Below are 19681 nucleotides of genomic sequence, written 5' to 3' on the forward strand. Positions count from 1 at the left end.
ACACCCCCCTTCCCCTCACATCCTTGGAAGCAACAATTAAGCAGCTCTGGGATAAAACACACTGACTGCGAGAGCACGGGGGCATTGCTTCAAGAGATGGCAAGGCAGGCAGCTGCACCCCTCCTCCCCGGAGTCCTCCTCCTCTTCTCCATCCTCCCGGCTTCTCAGCAAGGAGGTAAGGAACGAAAGGGCTCCATCCCCTGCGCATGAAGGGGCTGTGCCGGGACCCTGCGTCCTGCCCCGGCCACTGCTGCGTGTCCCCGAGGAGGGCAGCCCCTGCCCTGCTTTGGACACCCAGGCTGGCAGGCACAGCTCAGCCGGGTGCCACCTCCCCATGTGTGGGGTCCGATGGTGACACCGGGGGTATCACACGGCGTTTGGGAGCGGCACGGCGGAGCGCTTTTTGGGGGGTGGCTCCGAGGTGCCACATCGTGCCCAGGTGCTGGGGATGTGCATGTGGGGGTGACCGCAAGTGCCAAGGGCTGGGGGCTGGCACCTATGGCCCCCCGGTGTGAGCTCGGTGTGAGATGGGGGCTGTTTGGGGGCTGTGCGTTTGCACAGTGTGACCATGGCAAAGCCTTTCGCTGCTGTCACCAGTGTGGTCACTGTGTGTGCCCCCCCCGTGCCACCCACCCCCTGGCTCGGCAACATCGGCCTCTGGGGCCGTGTGACACTCCATAGTGCATGCACATATGCACATGGGTAGGGGACAAAAGGCACTGCAGAGCATCCCACTGCGGGTGGGACAGGGCTGAGCAGCACAGCAGGTGCATGACCACGGTTTGGGGTCACTGTGAGTGTGGATTTAGGGCTGCTCACAGTGGGGAAAGTGGGTGAAAGTGGGGACTGCATGGTGCAGAGTGGGAAAGCTGCCTCCATAGGGCCTGGGGTGAGGGGAAGTGGTGCCCATCTGGCTGCATGGGGCACCAGCAGTGGTGGTGATGGGGACAGTGCTGGAGCCATCACATGGTGCCAGCTGCTCAGGGACAGGGCAGGATCCCACGGGCAGTGCCACCCCTGCCCAGGGCAGAGCCCTTGGGCAGCCCTCTGTAGCCAGCAGCTCTTTGAACTGATGCCCTGCAGCTCCCTGCTTTGTCCCAGGCTGCTTGTCCCCAGCCGTGCACGTAATGTCACTCCTGTGCCAGGCACCTGCACAGCTGCTGCTCTGCCTGATCCTGGAGAGCTGCAGCCCGGGACCAAGCAGCTTTCCCAGCCGGGTTGCAGCTTAGTGCTGGCCACTCCCTGTGCCTGGCAGGGATGCTCTGTGCTGGCTCGCTTCACCCTGGTTGCTTTGCTCGCCAGCTCCCATACAGTTGGCGGCTGGGGCAGTCTCAGGATGGCTTTGGCCCCAGAGTGATATCCCACAGTGGTGTGTGAGCAGTTGGATCTGCTGGCCCTGGCATGCCAGCCCTGGCATGCTGTCCTGGGGTGTTGGCTGGTCTGGGAGCAGCTCCCTGAGGAGTCTCTGAGCTGATGGGGACACTGGGGAACATTTCCCTATGGAGGAATGACCACTGTCCCCGCAGCCTAATGTGCTGCTTGGCACTGTGCTCTGCGAGCCATGGGGGATCAAGCTGGGAAAAGGGCACAGCCAAAGGCACCAGTGGGTGCTCAGGATGCACCCACCTGGAAGGGTTACAGGGCTGCCTCCCATGGCACACACTGCAGCTCCAGTCTGGGCAGAGAAGGGACGTTTGAGAGATGCCAGGGCTTTGGGGCATGGAGATGGGGGCAGCCCCCAGTGCTCAGACTGTCTCAGTTCCCTGGGGAGGCCCATTGGAGTGCTGACCCAGTGAGGGGCTAAGCTGCTGGCATCTGGGATCCTCCAGTAGTGGCTCAGCATCAGCCCCAGGGAGTCGGGTTGTTCTGGGCACCGTGAGGGCATGCAGTGCCCCATGGATGAATCTGGGCTACCGTATGGGGAAGCTGTTGTAAAAGGTGCCAAGGGAAGTGTATGGAGGGGGGCACCCATCCTCCAGTGCTTCCCCACAAACGACACCCCAAAGTGGACAGAGGGACACGGGCATCCCAACCCTGCAGGCTCAGGGTTCAGAGATGGGCACAGAGATGCAGGCGATAGATGCTCTGGCATCCTGCCCTCCCCCCCCCCACCGGCACCCTGACCCCATGGAGACCCCCTGAGGGTACACAATTTAATCCAGAGCACCTGTGCAGTCTGTCCGCAGATACTCAGAGCTGAAAGCTGGGGCTTTGGGGTCTGGATGGGATCCTAGCTGTGGTGACAGCCTCCCTCTTCCCTCATCCTCCCTAGTTGCTACCAGTGGGCTCAGGACGTGGCACGGCTTCAAAGTTGCCTGGAGACCGCATGTTTTCAAAACCCATTCTTCCAAAAAAGCAAACAGCGAGAGGGAAATGTCTGCAGCGGTCGGGCGCTGAGCCGGCTGTGGGAATGGGCCGGGGGGGGCTGCGGAGGAGCGGGGTTGGCTGCCCCCACATGGGGCGAGGGGCTGAGCCGGGCTGTGCGCGCCCGTCCTGTTGTGGTCCTCAGGCGGCTCTTGGATGCGAGGGGAAATGAGCTGCTGAGTACAGAAAACATCTGCGTTTCTTGCTTGGAAAGGGATCTGCCAGTAAGTGCGCAGGTAGTGGAAACAGCGTGGCTAACAGGAATAGCTGTCAAACATAAATGGTGCGGGTAACAGAAAGAGCGGTCAAAAGAAAATAGCACAGATAATGGGATAGGGCTGCTATTGCAGCGACCAAATGGCACAGAGCTGTGAAAGAGAAGTCCAGCTCCTATAAACAAGGCTCCGCATGGGATCCTGAAGCACCTCCGTGAGGAAACCCCTGCAGCCGGGGCTGTGCACTGAGGTGCAGTGTGCTGGAAACACAGCCCCAGCCCCGGGGGGGAAAGGGACCTGTGAGCAATTCTCCCACCCCCAGCAGGCTCTGAGCAGGACAGACAGCGCAGGGACCCACCACTCCCAGCGAGGCTGTAACTCAGTTTCTCTGTCTCCAATGTGCCAAAGGATGGAGGAGGCAAAGGAGGGTCCCCCGTGCTGGGATCGGAATACAGGCAGTGCCTGCTTCCCTGCTGCGAGGCTGGGGATGGGGCTGCAAGGTGTGTGACAAGCGTGGAGACACAGCCCCAAAGAGCCACTGCTGCTGCAGCGCGGCATGGCTGTGGTGCAGCAGTGCAGCTGTGCAGGAGCGTGGGGCTGGTTGGTGTCGCACCTGGCCCTGCTCAGCAGCACATGGGGAGCAGCCTTCTGTGATGCTCTGAGCAAAATCTGTGCAGCCAGATTGGCTGGTGCCAATGCAGGAGGTCCCCATCCACCTCCTGACCCGGGCACGGACACCAACACCTCCCCTTTAATCCTCTGAAACACTGGGATTGCATGGAGCTGGGACAGGCACCAGGAGTACGGCCTCTGCACAGCGTCCCCCAGACCTTTATGGGACTCAAAGGGCACTGAGCCGCTTCCCCCCACCTTCTCCATGGGGCTGTGCCAGGCAGCAGTGGTGCAGAGGACCTGGGTGTCCCCACAGTGCACAGCATTCCCCCAGCAAAAGATGCCACCCTGCCCACAGAGGGCTGAGCCTTGGGGACACCACGGGGGTGTCCCACGCAGCTGCCCAGCAGGACGGGTGGGGAGGACGAGAGATGTGTGTATGTTTGGAAACAGGCAAGGAGCTGGGATTTGTTTTTCCAAGCTGGTGGGGGGGAGAGGGGGGGGGGAGGGATGAGGGAGGGCAGGCGGGGGAATGTGCCAGGAAAAGGAGCCGCTCCGTAAGCGCTGGCCGGCTGCCGCCCCGCTGGGCTGGGCTGGGCTGGGCGGTCAGCAGGGACAGAGAGACAGCACTGCTCCCTGGGACATCAGCTGCACCACAGCTGGGTTTGTGCCCCAGGCCGGTTTGGGGATGCGTGGTGTCAAATCTGCTGTTGGGCATTGCTGGAACACATCGGCTGGAGGATACTGCTGGGCCTGTGTCCCCCAGTGTGTGTGTGCACAGGGGTGTGCATCCTCCATGTGTGTGCAGGCACTTGTCTTTCACCTGTGTGTGCACCCTGTGTGCCACCTGATATATGTGTGTGCATCCCAGCATGGCAAGGTTGGCACTCCGTCCCTGTTGCCCCAGGGTGCAAGGAACACCCTTGAGTCAGAGGCTCCACATGCCCTGTGCCCCAGGGCTGTGCCACCTCATGCACCAACCTCCTGGGAGTGCAGCATCCCCCCTGGCCACCTCAGGTTCTAGAAGGCCCAAATCTTCCCTGCCCAGCCCACTGTGAGCCCCCCAACCCTGCCCACGACACCGCAAATCCCTTTACAAGCTGCTCATAATCAGAAAGCCTGGCCAGGAGCAGAGCTTCCCCTGCACCGTGTTCCTGTAGCCCAACCATCCCTGCTGAGTGAGAACCCTGCCATTCTGCACCCCACACACGGACACCATGCAGCAGGGAGCATCCATCTGTTGAATGTGGCTCAGCAGGGGGAAGTGCACCCACCCCAAAGGCCCTCAAACACCACTTGGGAGCCCCACTCCTGCCACCATCAGGAGCAGAGGGGCTGAGGAACTTCTCCACTTTGCAGGGATGGGCAAAGGGATGCAGATTGGATGGGATTGGGTTTTGGAGTTGGCATGGTTTGGGGAGGCAGCTGGATCCCAGCCTGCTCATTATCCTTGTTATCCTGCTGACACCCACAGTGGGTCCTGGGGCAGCTGCAGACCCCATCACCACCGTGACACTGGAGGCACGGAGATGTGCAAAGATAGGCAGGGAGCTCACCCTGCTCTAGGGAGTGCCCCCATCCCAGCCCTGCACAGATCCCTGTGGGGATTCTAACCAGAGTCTCTCCTCCTGCAGGGGTCCCTGGTGCTATCCCGGGAGGGGGAGTCCCAGGAGGAGGCTTTTTTCCAGGTAAGGGGAGCGAGGCAGTTGGGGGTACCGTGGGGATAGGGCAGGCCCTTGGGGAGGCACCCAGGACACCTGCAAGAGGAGCAGGGCACATGGGGACATCCAGCTCTGGGTGGCTGCAACCCTGATGGTGTGGGGAGGGGGCTGTGCCAAGCTTCTGCTGGGGCCACCTGCCCACAGATGGGCATCTCCAGAGCCCTCACTGTGGGAAGGTCCTGGGTGACAGCCTGTGCTCAGTGCTCTGGCTACATACAGCCTCGGGGACCTCTGATCTGTTACCTCAAGACCCACAGCATGAGCAGGGGCTGGGTGGGAGCTTGCAGAGGTGGGTGCTGAAACTGTGCCATTGCTCACAGGTGCTGGGGTCGGAGGTTTGGGAGCAGGTTTGGGAGCAGGTGAGTGCTGGGGACCCTTGCCTGGGACGGGGAGGGGGTGGCATGGCAGCACCCTGTGGTGTCCCCATGCCAGAAGGGGACACACTGCAGGCGATGCTGCGCCTGACTGCTCTCCCTCATCTCCCCCAGGGCTCGGGGCTGGAGGAAAACCTCTCAAACCAGGTACGAACCTTCCCTCCATCTCTCACTGGTTGCACCAGCAGCCGGGATGCAGGAGGAGGCCGTGGGGACAGGATGCTCCCTGACACCCGCCAGCGCTTTCCGCTCACCAAGCTCTCAATAACCACAATGTCTCTGCGTGCCTTCGCCCTTGTCCCTGGCTTCAGCGCTGCCACTTTCTCTCCAATTGTTCCCATATCCCACATGTCCTCAGCAGTCCCGTAGCTCAGCAGCTTCGGCTGGGGCTCATCTGCCCAAAAAGGAGGGGATGAGTGGTGGGGAGTGGTGGCGGGGCGCTGATGGAGATGCCCACTGTCTGTGCGCAGGGGATGCTCCATGGGATGGGGAGCGCAGTGCCTGGGGCGGGGTGCGCTGCCTGCCCCGTCCCCTCTCCGCGCCGCGGGAGCGCCAGCCCCAGGCGGGGGCCTGCAACCTCCGTTTACTCAGATTTCAGCTTGTGGAAAGAAAAACAAGGCCCTTTATTTCGGCGTAATTAAAACCAAACGCGGCGCAGCCGCGAAGCCCCAGCCGGAGCGGTGTCCACGCCGTGAGCCAAAGGCAGTGGAATTTGCGCCTGGAGGGAGCGAGCGCTGATTAGCCCCAGATGTTGGAAGGCAGCGCTGGCCGGAGCCGGAGGGACTCATTCCTCAGCCATAAACATTTCGGCTCCTTCCCCTCGTGGCCCGGCGGGTGGGGGATGGGTGGGGCGGAAAGGGACGGCAGCGGCCATCGGATGGGGACACATGTCCTGTGCCACAGTCTGCGTCCTGTTCCCATCCCCCTGTGCCTGTTCCTGGGGCCTGATGGGCTGGGACACCCGGACCAATGCATCCCACTGGGATGGTGCAAATAGGGCCCTCCTGTTGGTTCTGGGAGAACCCATCCGACGCACATCCCTATTTGCCATGACAGCCACATCCCTGCTGTGCGCAGGGAGCGAGTGCCGGGGTGATGGCAGGGAACCCCACAGGCTGGCCCAGGTGCCAGAGCAGCATGGGATAGGGATGGGAAAGCCTTGCTGCAGCCCAGCCCCTTCCCAGTTCCCATGCAGTGCCCCTGCAGCCACGCTGTCCTCCTCAGCCCAATTCTCTTTCCAGGGGTCAGTGGCCTCGGGGGACTCGGCCCTCTTGGCCTGCAGCCAGGTGAGCACGAACCAGGATTGTCCCCAACACAGAGAGCCTCCCCGAGGGCAGCGGGTGGCCTTTCCCCTTGGCCGTAGGGCTTGTCCACTGTGAACCGGCAGCGGGGTGACCGCCGTGGCCATGTCCTCCCATGGGGTTAAGCTGGGAGGCCCCAGGCAGTGACAGGAGCAGGTGTCTGGGAGGAACGTGGGGTAGCAAAGCGCAGGACACGAGCCAGGCTGGCACCGCAGAGCTGTCCCCATGCAGATGTCACCTAATGCTGCCTCGCTGTGCCTAATGCCAGCTCACTGCCCCTCGCCTCTGCTGCAGCCCTGGGGTACAGACACCTTCCTGCTCTCGGGCTCACCCCGCTCCTCCTGCTGCACACAGACGCTGCAGGGCTGGGTGGGCGCTTGTGGAGATGGGTGCTAAGACTGTGCCGTTGCTTGCAGGTGCTGGGGTCGGAGGTTTGGGAGCAGGTTTGGGAGCCTTCCCCGGGGCAGCCTTCCCAGGTGCTGCGTCCGCAGCTGCTCTTAAGGCTGCGGCAAAAGCTGGTGAGTACAGAGGCTGTCTGTGGGGATGCTGGGGAGGACCTCTGGGCTTGGGCATCCTTAGGGCTCTGGAGTTCATCTGCTCAGCCCAGAGTACCCATGCCCTGTGCTGCCTTGGGGTGTCCCTGCTGTCATCCCTTCCTTTGGCATCCATAGCCCAAAGGTGACACCTCACCCTGTGTCCTCATTTTCCCTCCATCCCCAGGTGCTGGCCTTGGTGGCGTGGGTGGAATTGGTGGCCTTGGTGGCGTGGGTGGAGTTGGCGTTCCTGGAGGCCTTGGTGTCCCAGGTAGGAAGCGCCCCATTCCCACACTCTGAGCCCGTGGGTGCACTGTATGGGTGCTCAGGGCTTTCTGGTCCTGCAGGTGTGGTGCAGCCCGGGGTTGGTGCGGCGGGGAAGCCCCCCAAAGTGCCAGGTAGGTGCATGACCCAGATGGGGCTGGGGGCAGTGGGTAGTGCCTCTGGGTAGGTGCTCACTGCTGCCTTTCTCCTGTCCCACAGGTGCTGGCATCCCCGGAGCTTTCCCGGGTGGCGGTGTGCTCCCTGGAGCAGGTGAGCTGGGTCCCATCCGTGATCACTGAGCGAGTCCCCATCCCATGGGAACACCCTTTCATTTGAGGGGGTTCTCATCCAATGGCAGTAACTCTGCCCAGAAGGATGTCCCCATCCCACAGCAGCAGCCCAGTCTTCAAGGGGACCCAACCAAGAGCAGCACCCTCACCTTCAAGAGAGTCCCCATCCCACAGCAGCACCCCAACCTCTAAAGGGATCTCCATCCCACTGCAACACCCTAACCATTGAGCAACTCCCCGATCCAAAAGCAGCACCTCTATCTCCAAGAAGGTCTTCATCCCACAGCTGCACTCCCTCCTTTAAGGGGTTCCTTGTCTCACAGCACCCCAACCTCTGGATGGGTTCCCATGCATGGAAGTACCCCAACCAGCAAAGCGAAACCATCCAACAGCAGAACCACAACCTGTGAGGGGGGTCTTTATCCCTTGGCAGCACCCCAACCTGCAAGGAGAATCCCACCTCCAAGGGAGTCCCCATGCCACTGCAACACCCCAGTCTCTGAGGGGATCCCCATCCCACAGCAGCACCCCGACCTCTGAGGGGATCCCCACCCCATGGCAAAACCCCAACCTACAATGGGAACCTCATCCCTCAGCAGCACCCCAATCTCCAAGGGGGTCCCGATCCCCAGGCAGCAGGTTAATGACCCATTAGTAGCCTCATGGCTGGCTGTGCCCTGACCTCGCATACCCATCCCAATGTGCCCAGCCCCACCAGGACACTGCTGCTGCCTGCCCAGCTCCCTGCCCGCCTCTCCTTGCCCTCCCCACCATTTCCAGCCCCACTTGCTAAAACAACATCTCCATGGTGCCAAATGTGGGGATTTGATGCCTCTGGGGACGTGGTGGGGGCACAAGTGGCATCAGTGCCAGACACCGAGTGGAGCAATCTGGGGGCAGGAGGGGTGGAGGGGGACAGGAATCCTTCACTGCAAAGCAATCAGGGGAGGAAAACTTGTGAGAACAAGACGTTTCAACACTGTCGGAATGGGAAGTGTGTCGCTGGTCAGGAATGTCCTTCCATGTCTGAAAATGGCATGAGTTATATAATAAAAGGCAGTTGTAAAATGGAAAAGAAAAAAAAAAGAGCTGAAATAAAAATGGATCCCAACCGCTGATGGGCAGAAATGGAGCCTTCTCCCCGGATGCCTGGCAGGGTGATGGCTGAAGGGGCAGGAGCCACCTCCACCCCGGTGCCACAGGGCTGGAGCAGGGATGTGCCATGAATGGGGTTAGTGCCCCTTCCCTTCACGCTGGTGCTGGGCACGAGGGGGTTGAGTGCAGCCGGGGCACTGAGCCAGGGAAGGGTGACGTGGTTTCAAGAGAAGTGTGGGTGTCACATGGAGTGACGTGGTTTGGTGGCATCGTGGTGATGGCTGATGGTTGCACTGGATGGTCTTGGTGGTCTCTCCAACCTGAACGATTCTACGATTCTAAGGCTGGGGTGCTGGGTGCAGGTGGCTCAGGGCAAGTCCAGAGGGTTTTTCTCTCATTTCTGGGCATTAGCAGGCAGGAGGGGGCACAGCTCTGGGTACCACGAAGCCTCAGGGTGCTCATCGTCCCCTCTGCTCCACCCCAGGTATCCGCTTCCCTGGCGTAGGCGTGCTGCCCGGCGTTCCCACCGGCACCGGGATCAAGGCGAAAGGTCCAGGTATGTCCCTGCTCCCACTCATACATCAGCTCCAGGGCTCACCTCCACCCTACTGGAGTTGTCCCCATGCCAGCCCTTCTACTGCCCACAGCTGAGCTCAAGGTGGGACCCTGTGGCTTGCCGGGAGCCCCACAACTCAAGGCTGTGTGTTTGTTTCTCCCCAGGAGCAGGAGCCTTCGCAGGAATCCCCGGTGAGTGCCCCCTCTCTCTTCCCAATTCTTCTCTTCCTTCCTAAGTTTCTCCATCACCACAGCAGCCTCCCCACACCAGAAGGTGCCTCAGGGGCTTCCCAAGCCGTGGCCGGGGACCCAGGGTGCCACAGGCACCCCGCTCTGCAAGGTCTGGTGGCAGCCTGGGCGCGGGCTCCAGGTGAGCGTCTGCTGTTGGCTTTGCAGGACTGGGAGGCTTTGGAGGCCAGCAGCCCGGTGTCCCTCTGGGGTATCCCATCAAAGCTCCCAAGCTCCCAGGTAAGCGGCCACAGCCAGCAGGGATGCGGGTGGGGTCCAGGGGGACGAGCTGCCGTCCCCGCTGCCCCGGGCTGAGCCGCGGTGGCCCTGGGTGGCCCTGGGACGTATGCTGGGCTGGGCCACGCCACACTGGTCCGCAGCTCCCTCCCAGCACCGGGCGCATCCTTCCAGGGACCCTCTGCTTTCTGTGGCTCCTGGGGGCCAGGGGTTGCTCACCAGACGCTCACCCAGGCTGTGTGTCCCCCGTTGGGGACCCCTCGCCAAGGCCACCACCAGCGGGATGGCAGTGGGGACAGAGGCAGGGCGGCTCCCTCCTCACTGCCCGCAGAGATGATGCTCAGTCCCAGCCCAGGGGTGCTCAGCACCCCTCTCCCAACCTGCGCTGTCCCGGTTCCATCTGTCACCCATCCCTGCACCGGGTGCCAGACCCACCCATCCCCTGCAGGGACAGCAGCGGGGTGGCAGCGGTGGGGACATTGGGGCACTGCCTGCCTGGGGGTGCCAACAGCACCCCATTGACACCCAGGCCATGGATGGGAGCCAGAGTCCAGCGGGACCCCGCATCACTGGGGTGCAGGAGCAAGCGGGTCCCTGGGTGTTATCCTGGGGTGCAGCCCACCCCGGGGCGCATCCCTCCCCGCATCGGCCGCCAGCCCCGGCAGCTTCCCCCGGCGGGGCCCACGGCAGAAATACTTGGCCAGCGCCCGCTTCCTCCCGCAGAGGCTCGTTCCGCTCGTTAGGGCGACCCGGCCCCGCGCAGATCGGATGCCGTCTGGCCGCCCGGCCCCAGACGGCCTTTCATGGGGTGCCTGCTGCAGGCACCTGGCCACGTCCTGGCGGCCCCACCAGTGGCCCACGGCCCAGATGGGGCTGACCCACTTTCTGGGGAGCTGCTGTGCCTGGCTCCGAGCGGTGAGCCCCACAGCGGCGAGCGGCTGCCGTATCCCCATCCCTCTCTTGTGGACCAATCCTTGTTGGCTGCTGTGAGGTGCCACCTCTTGCAGGGTGTGCGGTAGGATGGTTTCTGTCCCCCCGGTGTGTTTTCGGGTGCTGGGTGCATTCTGACTCGTTGCTCTCCAGCAGCGTAGGGCTCTTGGTTGAAGCAGAGCAGTTCATCAGGGGCTGCTGGGACGTGAGGTGTATCTTCATGTCCTTTGTGCTGCGTGCAGGAGCTGGTGAGTGCAGGGCAAGAGAGGCGAGGAGACAGCACTGAAAACAGCATTTTCAGAGGAAAGTTTCTTTTTAGGGTGCATTGCTCCAGAAGCCCCAGCCAGCTCCTGGGCTGTCCTGGAGCAGAAGGGGGCCCCAGGGCCCCCCGTTTGCTGGGAGTGCAGACTGATTTGTGGCAGAAATCAGGATCCCCATTGATGTCACGGGGATGGGGACTGCATTGAGGTGGCCTCAGGTCTGGGAAAATGGCTTTCCATGCCTGAAGCACTGCTCTGTTAGCACTGATGGTTCTGGTGGCCATCCTTCTGCTGGCACAGGATGGGCGCTGGGGCACTGAGGACCCAGAGAAATGCCCAGAATCCCAAAGGTTTGGGCCCTTAGTGCCACCTTCACGCGTCACCTGGCCTCAGGCAGCTGTAGGGTTGAGGAGGGTGCTGCTGCTGCTGGGTGCCCACAGGGATCCTGCTCACGGCCACCGCCTGCAGAGCTCTCCCAGCATCGCGTGGCAGACGGTGGGAACAGCTAACGGGTGGAGGAAATCTGGAGTGCACATGTTGGCTGTGGGAGGGGATGCTGCCTCATCCTGTCTGTGGGTGATGGTCCAGCCCATGGTGTCAGCAGGGGTCCGGGCCGCCGTGGTGCGCAGCCCCGGGTGCCACTTTGTCACCATTCCTTGGGCTGTGGCCGCTGCCACGTTGTGCACCGGGTGTCCCCGTGCTGTCACGTGCAATGGGACTCTGCTCTTTCGCAAGGAGCCGTCTCCCCAGCCACGATGTTCCTTCTTGTAATCCCCCCATCCCTTCTCGCCGACCTCCCAGTGAGGTCACATTTCAGCTCCCAAGCCCTGATTCCAATTAAAGCTGCGCGTTGGAGCCTGGCGCAGCCGGCCGGGTACGGCTCTCGCCGCGGGGCTCTCGGGGGATCACTGCCGATGCGGGGTCATGAGAGGCTCCAGCAAAGACATGCTTGTGTTGGAAACCAGCTCCATGCACCACAGCCCTCAGCACGGGGCTCGCTTTTGGAGAGGAGGACCTCTGGGAGCACCATCATGATGTGTGGTTGCACCCCAAAAAAGATTTGGCTGGGAAGGAGCCCCAGTGCCGAGGGCTCGCTGGCTGGCTGGCAAAGAGGGGCTACACCACAAGGCAGAGCGGGCACGGCCACCAGCAGCTGGGTGCTAACCAGTGCCTTCTCTCCTCTCCAGGTGGCTATAGATTGCCCTTCGTCAATGGTAAGCTGCCCTGTGATGAGCGCTCGTAGCTCCACGGTCGTAGCTCCTCGCGGACCCTGTGTCCCCAGCGTGTCCTCAGCTATGGGGCTGGAGCTGTGTTTCTGCCTCACCCCTGCCCAGCACCCAGCTCCTGACCTCGCTGTGCTTTCTCTTTGTGCTTGCAGGCCTCGGACCAGGCGGGATAGGAGCGGGGGTCCTTGCTGGGAAGGCTGGGTACCCTACTGGGACAGGTATGGTCCCCACCGTGGCTGCTCTGGGGTGTGCAGGGACCCATAGACTGTGGCAGGGGGAGCTGGCACCTCGTTGGCATCATTGGTGCTCGGACAGGATTCTTGGCACTGCCTGGTGGCCCCACAGTGGCCAGAGAGGGGACAAAGCTGTGTCACCTCCTTAAGGAGAAGGGAGGGCTGCGCTGGGGATATCCTCATCTCCTCAGCATCTCCTCCTGTCCCTCCCCAGGTGTTGGAGCGCAGGCAGCGGCAGCAAAAGCGGCAGCTAAATACGGTGAGCCACCATCCATGGGCACACAGAGGACCCACAGCCCAACTGGGGAGGCTGTGCCCCTTCCCAGGCTTGGGGGAGCGGGGGCTGCTGCTGTCCCATCTCTGAGCTGATGCCCCATTCTTCCTGCAGGAGCTGGTGTCCTGCCCGGGGCTGGCGGCATCCCAGGGGTGGGCGGCGTGGTGCCCGGTGTCGGCGTTGTGCCAGGAGCTGGAGGTGAGGCTGGGCTCAGCCCCGGGGCACGAGGCCCACATCCCTACGTCCCCACGTCCCCATATCCCACGCTCCTGACTCTCTCCTGCTGCTCTGGCAGTGGGAGGCCCAGCAGCGGCAGCAGCTGCAGCGAAGGCAGCGGCGAAGGCAGGAGCCTATGGTGAGTCCCTGCTCCTGAGCCCTGCTGGCGTGGCTTTGTGGGGCGCTTTGCTTTTGGGATGCTCTTCCAGCCCACAGTCCTGCATGGAGGCACTCACAGCTCCTGGTGCCTGTAGGGACTGCAGCCTGTTAGCAGAGGGATGGGCTGAGATCTGCAGCTCTCTGCTCCCCTCCTTGGCAGAGGCACTCGGTTTCACAGCAGCAAACCAGCGCTCATTGGAGCATCCAGAGGAAATGCGTCAGCCCCGGCAGCAGCTGGGATTGATGAGCCCGTCCTTGGGGGACCTCGGGGTCCTGCCAGCTGCCACCAACTCCCGAGTGGGCTGTAGGGTTGGGAAGCTGGGAATCCCCTGTCTGGGTGTGTGCATGCTGTGGGGAAACTGCATCATGTTTCCCCACATGCATCAAACTGCCGTGTGAGCATCACAGCACTTGCAGAGCAGCATGGCAGCTGGCGAGCATCTTCTTCCTGCATCCCATGCCTCTGCTGGCAGTGCGAGGGGGAGCTCATCCATCCTTGGCCCCATGTGCAGCCCCAGGTGTGCACAGAGCACCTGATCTGGCAGCTCTTGGCCCGCTCCGGCTTCCAGCTTTGCCTGAGGGATCTGTAGCCCCATGCCATCTCATGCCACTAGAGGACACCGTGCCCCCCAGCAGCACTTTGGGGTGCTCTGATTGCTCTGCTTCCCTCCAGGTGCAGGGGTGCTGCCCGGGGCCGGTGGTGTCCCAGGCGTTGTGCCCGGTGTTGGCGTTGTGCCCGGCCTGGTTCCTGGCGTTGGAGGTATCCCCGGGGTGGCAGGTGAGTGTCCCCATGACTGTCCCCATGAGCACTGTCCCTGCTGCAGTCAGTGTGGGGCAGGTGGCTCAAGGTCCCTCTCTCTTGTCCCCAGGAGTTGGGACACCAGCAGGAGCAGCAGCAGCAGCAGCCAAGGCAGCTAAGTACGGTAAGCACTGCACCACTCAAGGAGCCCCTGGCCACCTCGTTATCCTGGGGCATCTGCAGTGTCCCATGCAGACAGCTCCTCCAGCACTCGTCCCTACCACAAGAAGTGACCTGAGACTTGTCCCTGTGGCATGAATGAGGGTCAAGGCTGTGGCTGCTCTGGGCAGTTCCCAGTCTGACCAGCACCCAGAGCCCCCAGCCCTTCCAGGTGGATACTGGGGGCCACCAGCCACGTCTCCATGCCATTTGGCTGCAAGGCTCCATCTCCCCATGGTGAGCATCATCTGGAGCCCCCATGGAACGGCCCCTCTGCTGGTGACTTCCTAGCTCTTGGGTGACCCCGGACCAGGCGTGTGTCCCAAGCAGCCGCTGGGATGAGGCAGGGGGCCACGATGGTGAGAGCAGCCCAACCTCCACGTCCCACCTCTCAGCAAACCCAGCTTCTTCTCTCTTGCTGCCTTCAGGAGCTGGCGTTCCTGGTGTTGGCGTTCCCGGTGTTGGCATTGGAGGCGTTCCTGGTGTTCCTGGTGTTCCTGGTGTTCCTGGTGTTCCTGGTGTACCCGGTGTGCCTGGTGTAGCTGGTGTGCCTGGTGTACCTGGTGTGCCTGGTGTGCCTGGTGTTCCTGGTGTGGTACCTGGTGTTGGAGGTGAGCAGATGGGCTGGCATGAGGGGACAACATGGTGCCAGCTTCGCCAGTCCCCTTGACACCCTCTCTTCTGTTCCTGCAGTGGGTGGCCCAGCAGCTGCTGCTGCTGCGAAGGCTGCAGCAAAAGCAGCCGCATTTGGTGAGATCTTCATCCTTTGCTCTGGGATGGATGGTGGAGTGGGTGGAGGGATGGGTGGATGGTTGGATGGAGGGATGGATGGTGGAATGGAGGGATGGAGGGATTGATGGAGGGATGGTGGGATAGATAGGTGTGGGATGGATGGAGGGAAGGGTGGATGGTTGGATGGAGGGATGGATGGTGGAATGGAGGGATGGAGGGATTGATAGGTGTGGGATGGATGGAGGGAAGGGATGGATGGAAGGAAGAATGCTTACAAATGGCCAGGGCAGGGGCTTGGATGTATTCCTGAACCTCTCTGCAGGAGCAGGGCGTGTACCTGGGGTTGGTGTGCCTGGTGCTGTGCCTGGGGTTGGTGTACCAGGAGTCGGTGTGCCTGGGGTTGGAGTACCTGGTGTTGGTGTTCCCGGAGTTGGTGTTCCCGGAGTTGGTGTTCCCGGAGTTGGGGTTCCCGGAGTTGGGGTTCCTGGAGTTGGGGTTCCTGGAGTTGGGGTTCCTGGAGTTGGTGTTCCTGGAGTTGGTGTGCCCGGTCTGGTGCCTGGTGAGATGTTTTCTGAAGAGTACTCAGGAATGTCTGAGGTGGTGCTGGCTGATAGTTGCTGGCATGGCCACCTCGAGCCTTCACTGCCCCTCATGCTCCCCCTCTCCCCTAGGAGCTGGCCCAGCTGCTGCTGCCAAAGCAGCTGCCAAAGCTGCCAAGTACGGTAAGATGTGCTCACCCTGCTGTTATCCCACAGGTCCTGCCTCCTACCACCTCCCCACCCAAGGCTGCTTCCCTGATCTGGGCTGAGGCTAGGCACTGTATGGGGTCCCTGTGGGTCAGGGTGAGGGATGAGCTTTCCGTAGGGTTGTGCATGGGATGAGGTCCTGGCTGTGTCAGGGAATGCTCTCCAGAGAGCTCGCCCACATGGAGGCCCCTAGGTTCATCATCCATACAGCTCCTCATACATCTGTTCATCTGTCTCCCTTCTACCCACCCATCCACACCACTACTCACTCATCCACCTACCTGCCCATCCATCCGCCATCCATCCATCCATCCATCCATCCATCCATCCATCCATCCACTCTATCCACTCCACATCCATTCATCCATTCATTCACCCCTATCTCCACCCACCAATCCATCCACCCACCAATCCATCCATCCATCCATCCATCCATCCATCCATCCATCCATCCATCCACCCACTCCACCGTTCATCCATACCTCCATCCCACCACCATTCCACCCAACTGCTTCATCTGTACAGTCATCCCAGCCTGCCATTCCCCTATTTCATTCACCATCTTTCTCCCCGAGCTAGACCCCAACCATTCTCTCCCTTTTCTTGCAGGAGCAGGTGGCCTGGCTCCTGGTGTAGGTGGCCTGGCTCCTGGTGTAGGTGGCCTTGCTCCTGGTGTAGGTGGCCTGGTGCCTGGCGTGGGAGGCCTGGTTCCTGGTGTAGGTGGCCTTGCTCCTGGTGTAGGTGGCCTGGCCCCCGGCGTTGGAGCTGTTCCAGGTGAGGCAGGTTGTGGTGGCATGTCAGCTGGTTTGGGGACAGGTCTGGTGCAGAGTGGGCTTGAGGAGCATCCTGGTGGCCTCCATCAGCTTGAAGCCATCTGTTTGTGGGTGGCCAAGATGAAAGAGATGAGCTTTACCCTGCATTACTAGGCAGGACCCTGACACTGCCCCTTGTCTTGCTGTCCCAGGTGTTGGAGGTCCGGCAGCAGCCGCAAAAGCAGCAGCTAAGGCAGCCAAATATGGTGAGCTGGGCACATCTCCACGTGGCTGAGCGGTGCTGGCACGGACACTGCCCCGGCTCCGTTCAGCCCCCAGGCTGTGTCCTCAGTCCCTTTCCCCACAGGTGCCGGTGTTGGAGGAGTGCCAGGCGCTGTGCCAGGCGCTGTGCCCGGTGTTCCCGGTGTGCCAGGAGTGACACCTGGTGTCGGCGGTGTCCCCAGCTTGGTGCCAGGCGTAGGGGTGCCCGGTGTCGGCGTTCTCCCCGGGGCAGGTGAGGGCATCACGCATCCAGCTGTGCGTGATGGGAATGGGATGCCTGTCCTAACGGCAGTGCCCTTGCTTGCTTTGCAGGCATCCCCCAGGTCGGGGTGCAGCCTGGTGCTAAGCCTCCCAAATTCGGTACGTAGAACGGTCACCAGTTCCCAACCTGCTCCTTTTTGGGCATCCTGTGTTGATATCAGGGTGCTGGCATTGCTCCACAGCCCTGCACGCCCTGGCAGAGGGTGGCACACTGCTCAGGGCGACAGAGTGGGGACATTTTCCTCATGCAGGATGGGTCAGGGCCAACCCCTTGGGGTCACTGTCCCTTCTGTGCGGGCTGGGGGCACCTGGCCTCACTGTCTCTCTCCTGCAGGTGTGCCCGGGGCTGGGGTCCCAGGGGTTGGTGGCATCCCAGGTAGGTGGTGCAGGAGGTGGGTGCTCCTCTGCGGTGTGGGGCTGCACAGGGAAGGTGAGGGCTGCTGTGGGGCTGGGTGAGGAGACGTTGGACCCAGGGCTGGCACTGCAGTAGGAATGCCTCATGCAAATCCCACTGCCACGTGAGCCAAGTGTGGTGGCAAGGCCAGCACTGCCATGCCCAGTGTCTCCAGCCCCAATTTCCCACCCTGACCTGGAGCCCACCACAAGCTTCCCTGACTGCAGCCCCCATAGCCCCGCTGTCTGTCCGCATGGCCACCTGTGGGTGCTCACCTGGGCTCTCCATCACAGGTGGCCTTGGGGTTGGTGGCCTCGGAGTTGGTGGCCTTGGTGCTGGTGGCCTTGGTGCTGGTGAGTGGTTTTGGTGGGCTTGGTGCGGGGGTCCCAGGGATGGAAGGGCTGAAAAAGGAAATGGCATTTTGGGGATCCAGAGCCACACTGTCCCCTCCCAGCTGTGACCTGCAGGGCTGAGTTTTGGGGAGCAGGGAAGGACAGTGGCATGGATCCCATGGGTCCCCATGTCCCCATCCTGCGCTGTCACTATGCCCTATCTGTGCCCTGGGGTACAACAGGGAGGGGATGGCCACAGCCCCAGCATGGCCCAGGCCATGGAGACGGGGAACAGTACAGCAGGGTCCACAATGTGTGAGACACCTGGGAACGCTCTGGGCTCAGTGTGGGGGCTGTGCTGATGCCCCTCTCTGATGTAGGGCTCTTGTATCCAGGAGCTGCTGGAAAACCTCCTAAGCCAGGTAAGGAGCAGGGACAGTCCTGGCTGCACCCTGGTGATACCTCCGTCCCCGTGCCCTCACCCTCACCGGGGCTCTCCCTTCGCACAGGTTTTGGTGCTTTGGGGCTGCAGCCTGGTGGGCGCTGGGGCTGGGGGCTGAGGTGGGACTGTGTCACTGCCCGCATTGCTGTGCTCACCGTCTCCATGCTACTGCCTCGCAGGGCGCACCGGGTGGGCCCCCATAGTGGGGATGTGGCTCTTGGGGCAGCTCGCAGCCAGCTGTAGGCTGGGGACACTGTAGCCGTGCAGGGCTGTCACTGCTTGTCACTGCTGTCACTTTTCCCCCCAGGGGTTGGAGTTCCCGGTTTTGGTGTGTCACCGATATTTCCAGGTACCTTCCCCTGCGCCCTTTGCCATGCCCATGGGGACACACAGCCCATGGGGACGTGAAGCCCATAGGGCATGGGGACACGCGGCACGTGGGGCATGGGGACACGGCCATGGGAGAGCGGGGCAGGGCTGGGATAAGGGACACAGGGCAGAGCATCCTGATGCTGATGGGGTTTTGCTGTGCTTGCAGGTGGGGTCGGCGGCCAGCTGGGATTCGGCGGTGAGTGCACCCTGGTCACACGCACGGGGACGTGGGGACGCTGGGCTGGGGGTCCCCTCGCCCTCACAGGGCACTTGTCCCCAAGTTGCCCCCCGCCCACTCACTGCTCTGCCTTGTCCCCACAGGGAAGCCCCCCAAGACCTACGGAGGAGCCCTGGGGGCCCTGGGCTTTAGAGGTGAGCGCCGCCTGGCATCCCCGCACCCCTCCTCCGAGCACCTTTTTGGGGCACGGGGGGAGGGGGGGGGCGCTGAACCACTGTCCCCCCTCCATCCCCAGGTGGAGTTGGCTGCGCACAAGGGAAATACTGTGGGAGGAAGCGGAAGTAACCGCCCACCATCACCGATGACCTCATGAACTTTGGTGCTACTGCATGGTCCAGAATGTAAATCCCCACCAAGCTGAGACCCCCCCCGGCCCCACGCTCCCGGCAGGGACCCCACGGCAGCGTCAGGGGCCGCCCCCCCACCCCTGGAACCCCCCCAGCCCCAGCAGGGAGCGCGGAATAAACTGCGGGGAGCAGCCGTCCCCCTTGGTGCTATCGCTCCTTGCGGGGGGGCCTGGGACCCCCACCCCAACCCGGCCCCGGTGCTCCCCCGGTGCTCCCCCCGAGGGGTGGCTGACCCCGGGGGGGGGCCGGGCTGAGCACGAGGGGCACTCAGGGGTGGGGGGAGGGAGGGAGGGACGGAGGGAAGGAAAGAAGGGGTCCCGGTGGCGGGGGACACCGCGGGGACACTGCCGGCCCGCGGACCCCCCCGGCCCCCTTCATGTTACTCACTTTGATATAACTGGGTGGGACGCCCTACGCAGAGGGAATCGCTGCCAACAGACTAATAAAGGACAAGTTTTTAATGGAATCTGCCTCCGTTCCTCTGTTCCTGCGTGCCCCGGTCACCCCCCCGCCCCCCTCCCCGGGACAGTGCCCGTGATGGTGACAGTGGCGCTGCGCTGTGCCCCGTCCCCACATGCAGGACTCGGCTGCGCCATGGCCAGCACTGCTCAGCGACACCACAGCCGGGTGTGGGGGCAGCCCCAGCGGGGACGGCTTGGAGTCACGGAGGATGGCCCCGTCCTACCCCGGGGGTGCAGGCGGACAGCCATACCCTGACCCACGGCGACATCCCGGGCT

General features: G+C 62.4%; 1 protein-coding gene across 30 annotated transcripts; it reads left to right on the forward strand.

Moving 5' to 3' along the window:
* The first annotated feature begins 79 nt into the window (after window positions 1-79).
* ELN (elastin) lies at window positions 80-19409 on the forward strand. Of its 30 annotated transcripts, none has more exons than XM_025141904.3 (34): window positions 80-175; window positions 4826-4879; window positions 5233-5271; window positions 5401-5433; window positions 6528-6572; window positions 7004-7105; window positions 7308-7391; window positions 7468-7518; window positions 7604-7654; window positions 9254-9325; window positions 9490-9516; window positions 9721-9792; window positions 12167-12193; window positions 12358-12423; window positions 12653-12697; window positions 12827-12910; window positions 13008-13067; window positions 13761-13865; window positions 13957-14010; window positions 14474-14656; window positions 14739-14795; window positions 15100-15336; window positions 15449-15499; window positions 16133-16297; window positions 16488-16541; window positions 16643-16789; window positions 16870-16917; window positions 17153-17194; window positions 17506-17565; window positions 17925-17966; window positions 18294-18335; window positions 18525-18554; window positions 18680-18730; window positions 18832-19409. In XM_025141904.3, the coding sequence occupies exons 1-34, from the start codon at window positions 97-99 to the stop codon at window positions 18879-18881; spliced, it is 2409 nt and encodes an 802-aa protein (XP_024997672.2). In that variant the 5' UTR covers window positions 80-96; the 3' UTR covers window positions 18882-19409. The 30 variants fall into 30 exon arrangements, with proteins under 30 accessions (XP_024997672.2, NP_001384258.1, XP_040505961.1 ...); NM_001397329.1 differs by having other exon boundaries at window positions 17940-17966; XM_040650027.2 differs by having other exon boundaries at window positions 17506-17559.
* The last annotated feature ends 272 nt before the right edge of the window (window positions 19410-19681 follow it).

This window comes from Gallus gallus, chromosome 19 (assembly GCF_016699485.2).
Source record: "Gallus gallus isolate bGalGal1 chromosome 19, bGalGal1.mat.broiler.GRCg7b, whole genome shotgun sequence".
NCBI lineage: Eukaryota > Metazoa > Chordata > Aves > Galliformes > Phasianidae > Gallus > Gallus gallus.

Coding starts and splice junctions, on each gene's coding strand:
- ELN (XM_025141904.3), top strand. CDS start 97: ATGGCAAGGCAGGCAGCTGCACCCCTCCTCCCCGGAGTCCTCCTCCTC. Junction 9,517..9,720: donor AGCCTTCGCAGGAATCCCCG/GTGAGTGCCCCC, acceptor TTGGCTTTGCAG/GACTGGGAGGCTTTGGAGGC. Junction 13,068..13,760: donor GGCGAAGGCAGGAGCCTATG/GTGAGTCCCTGC, acceptor GCTTCCCTCCAG/GTGCAGGGGTGCTGCCCGGG.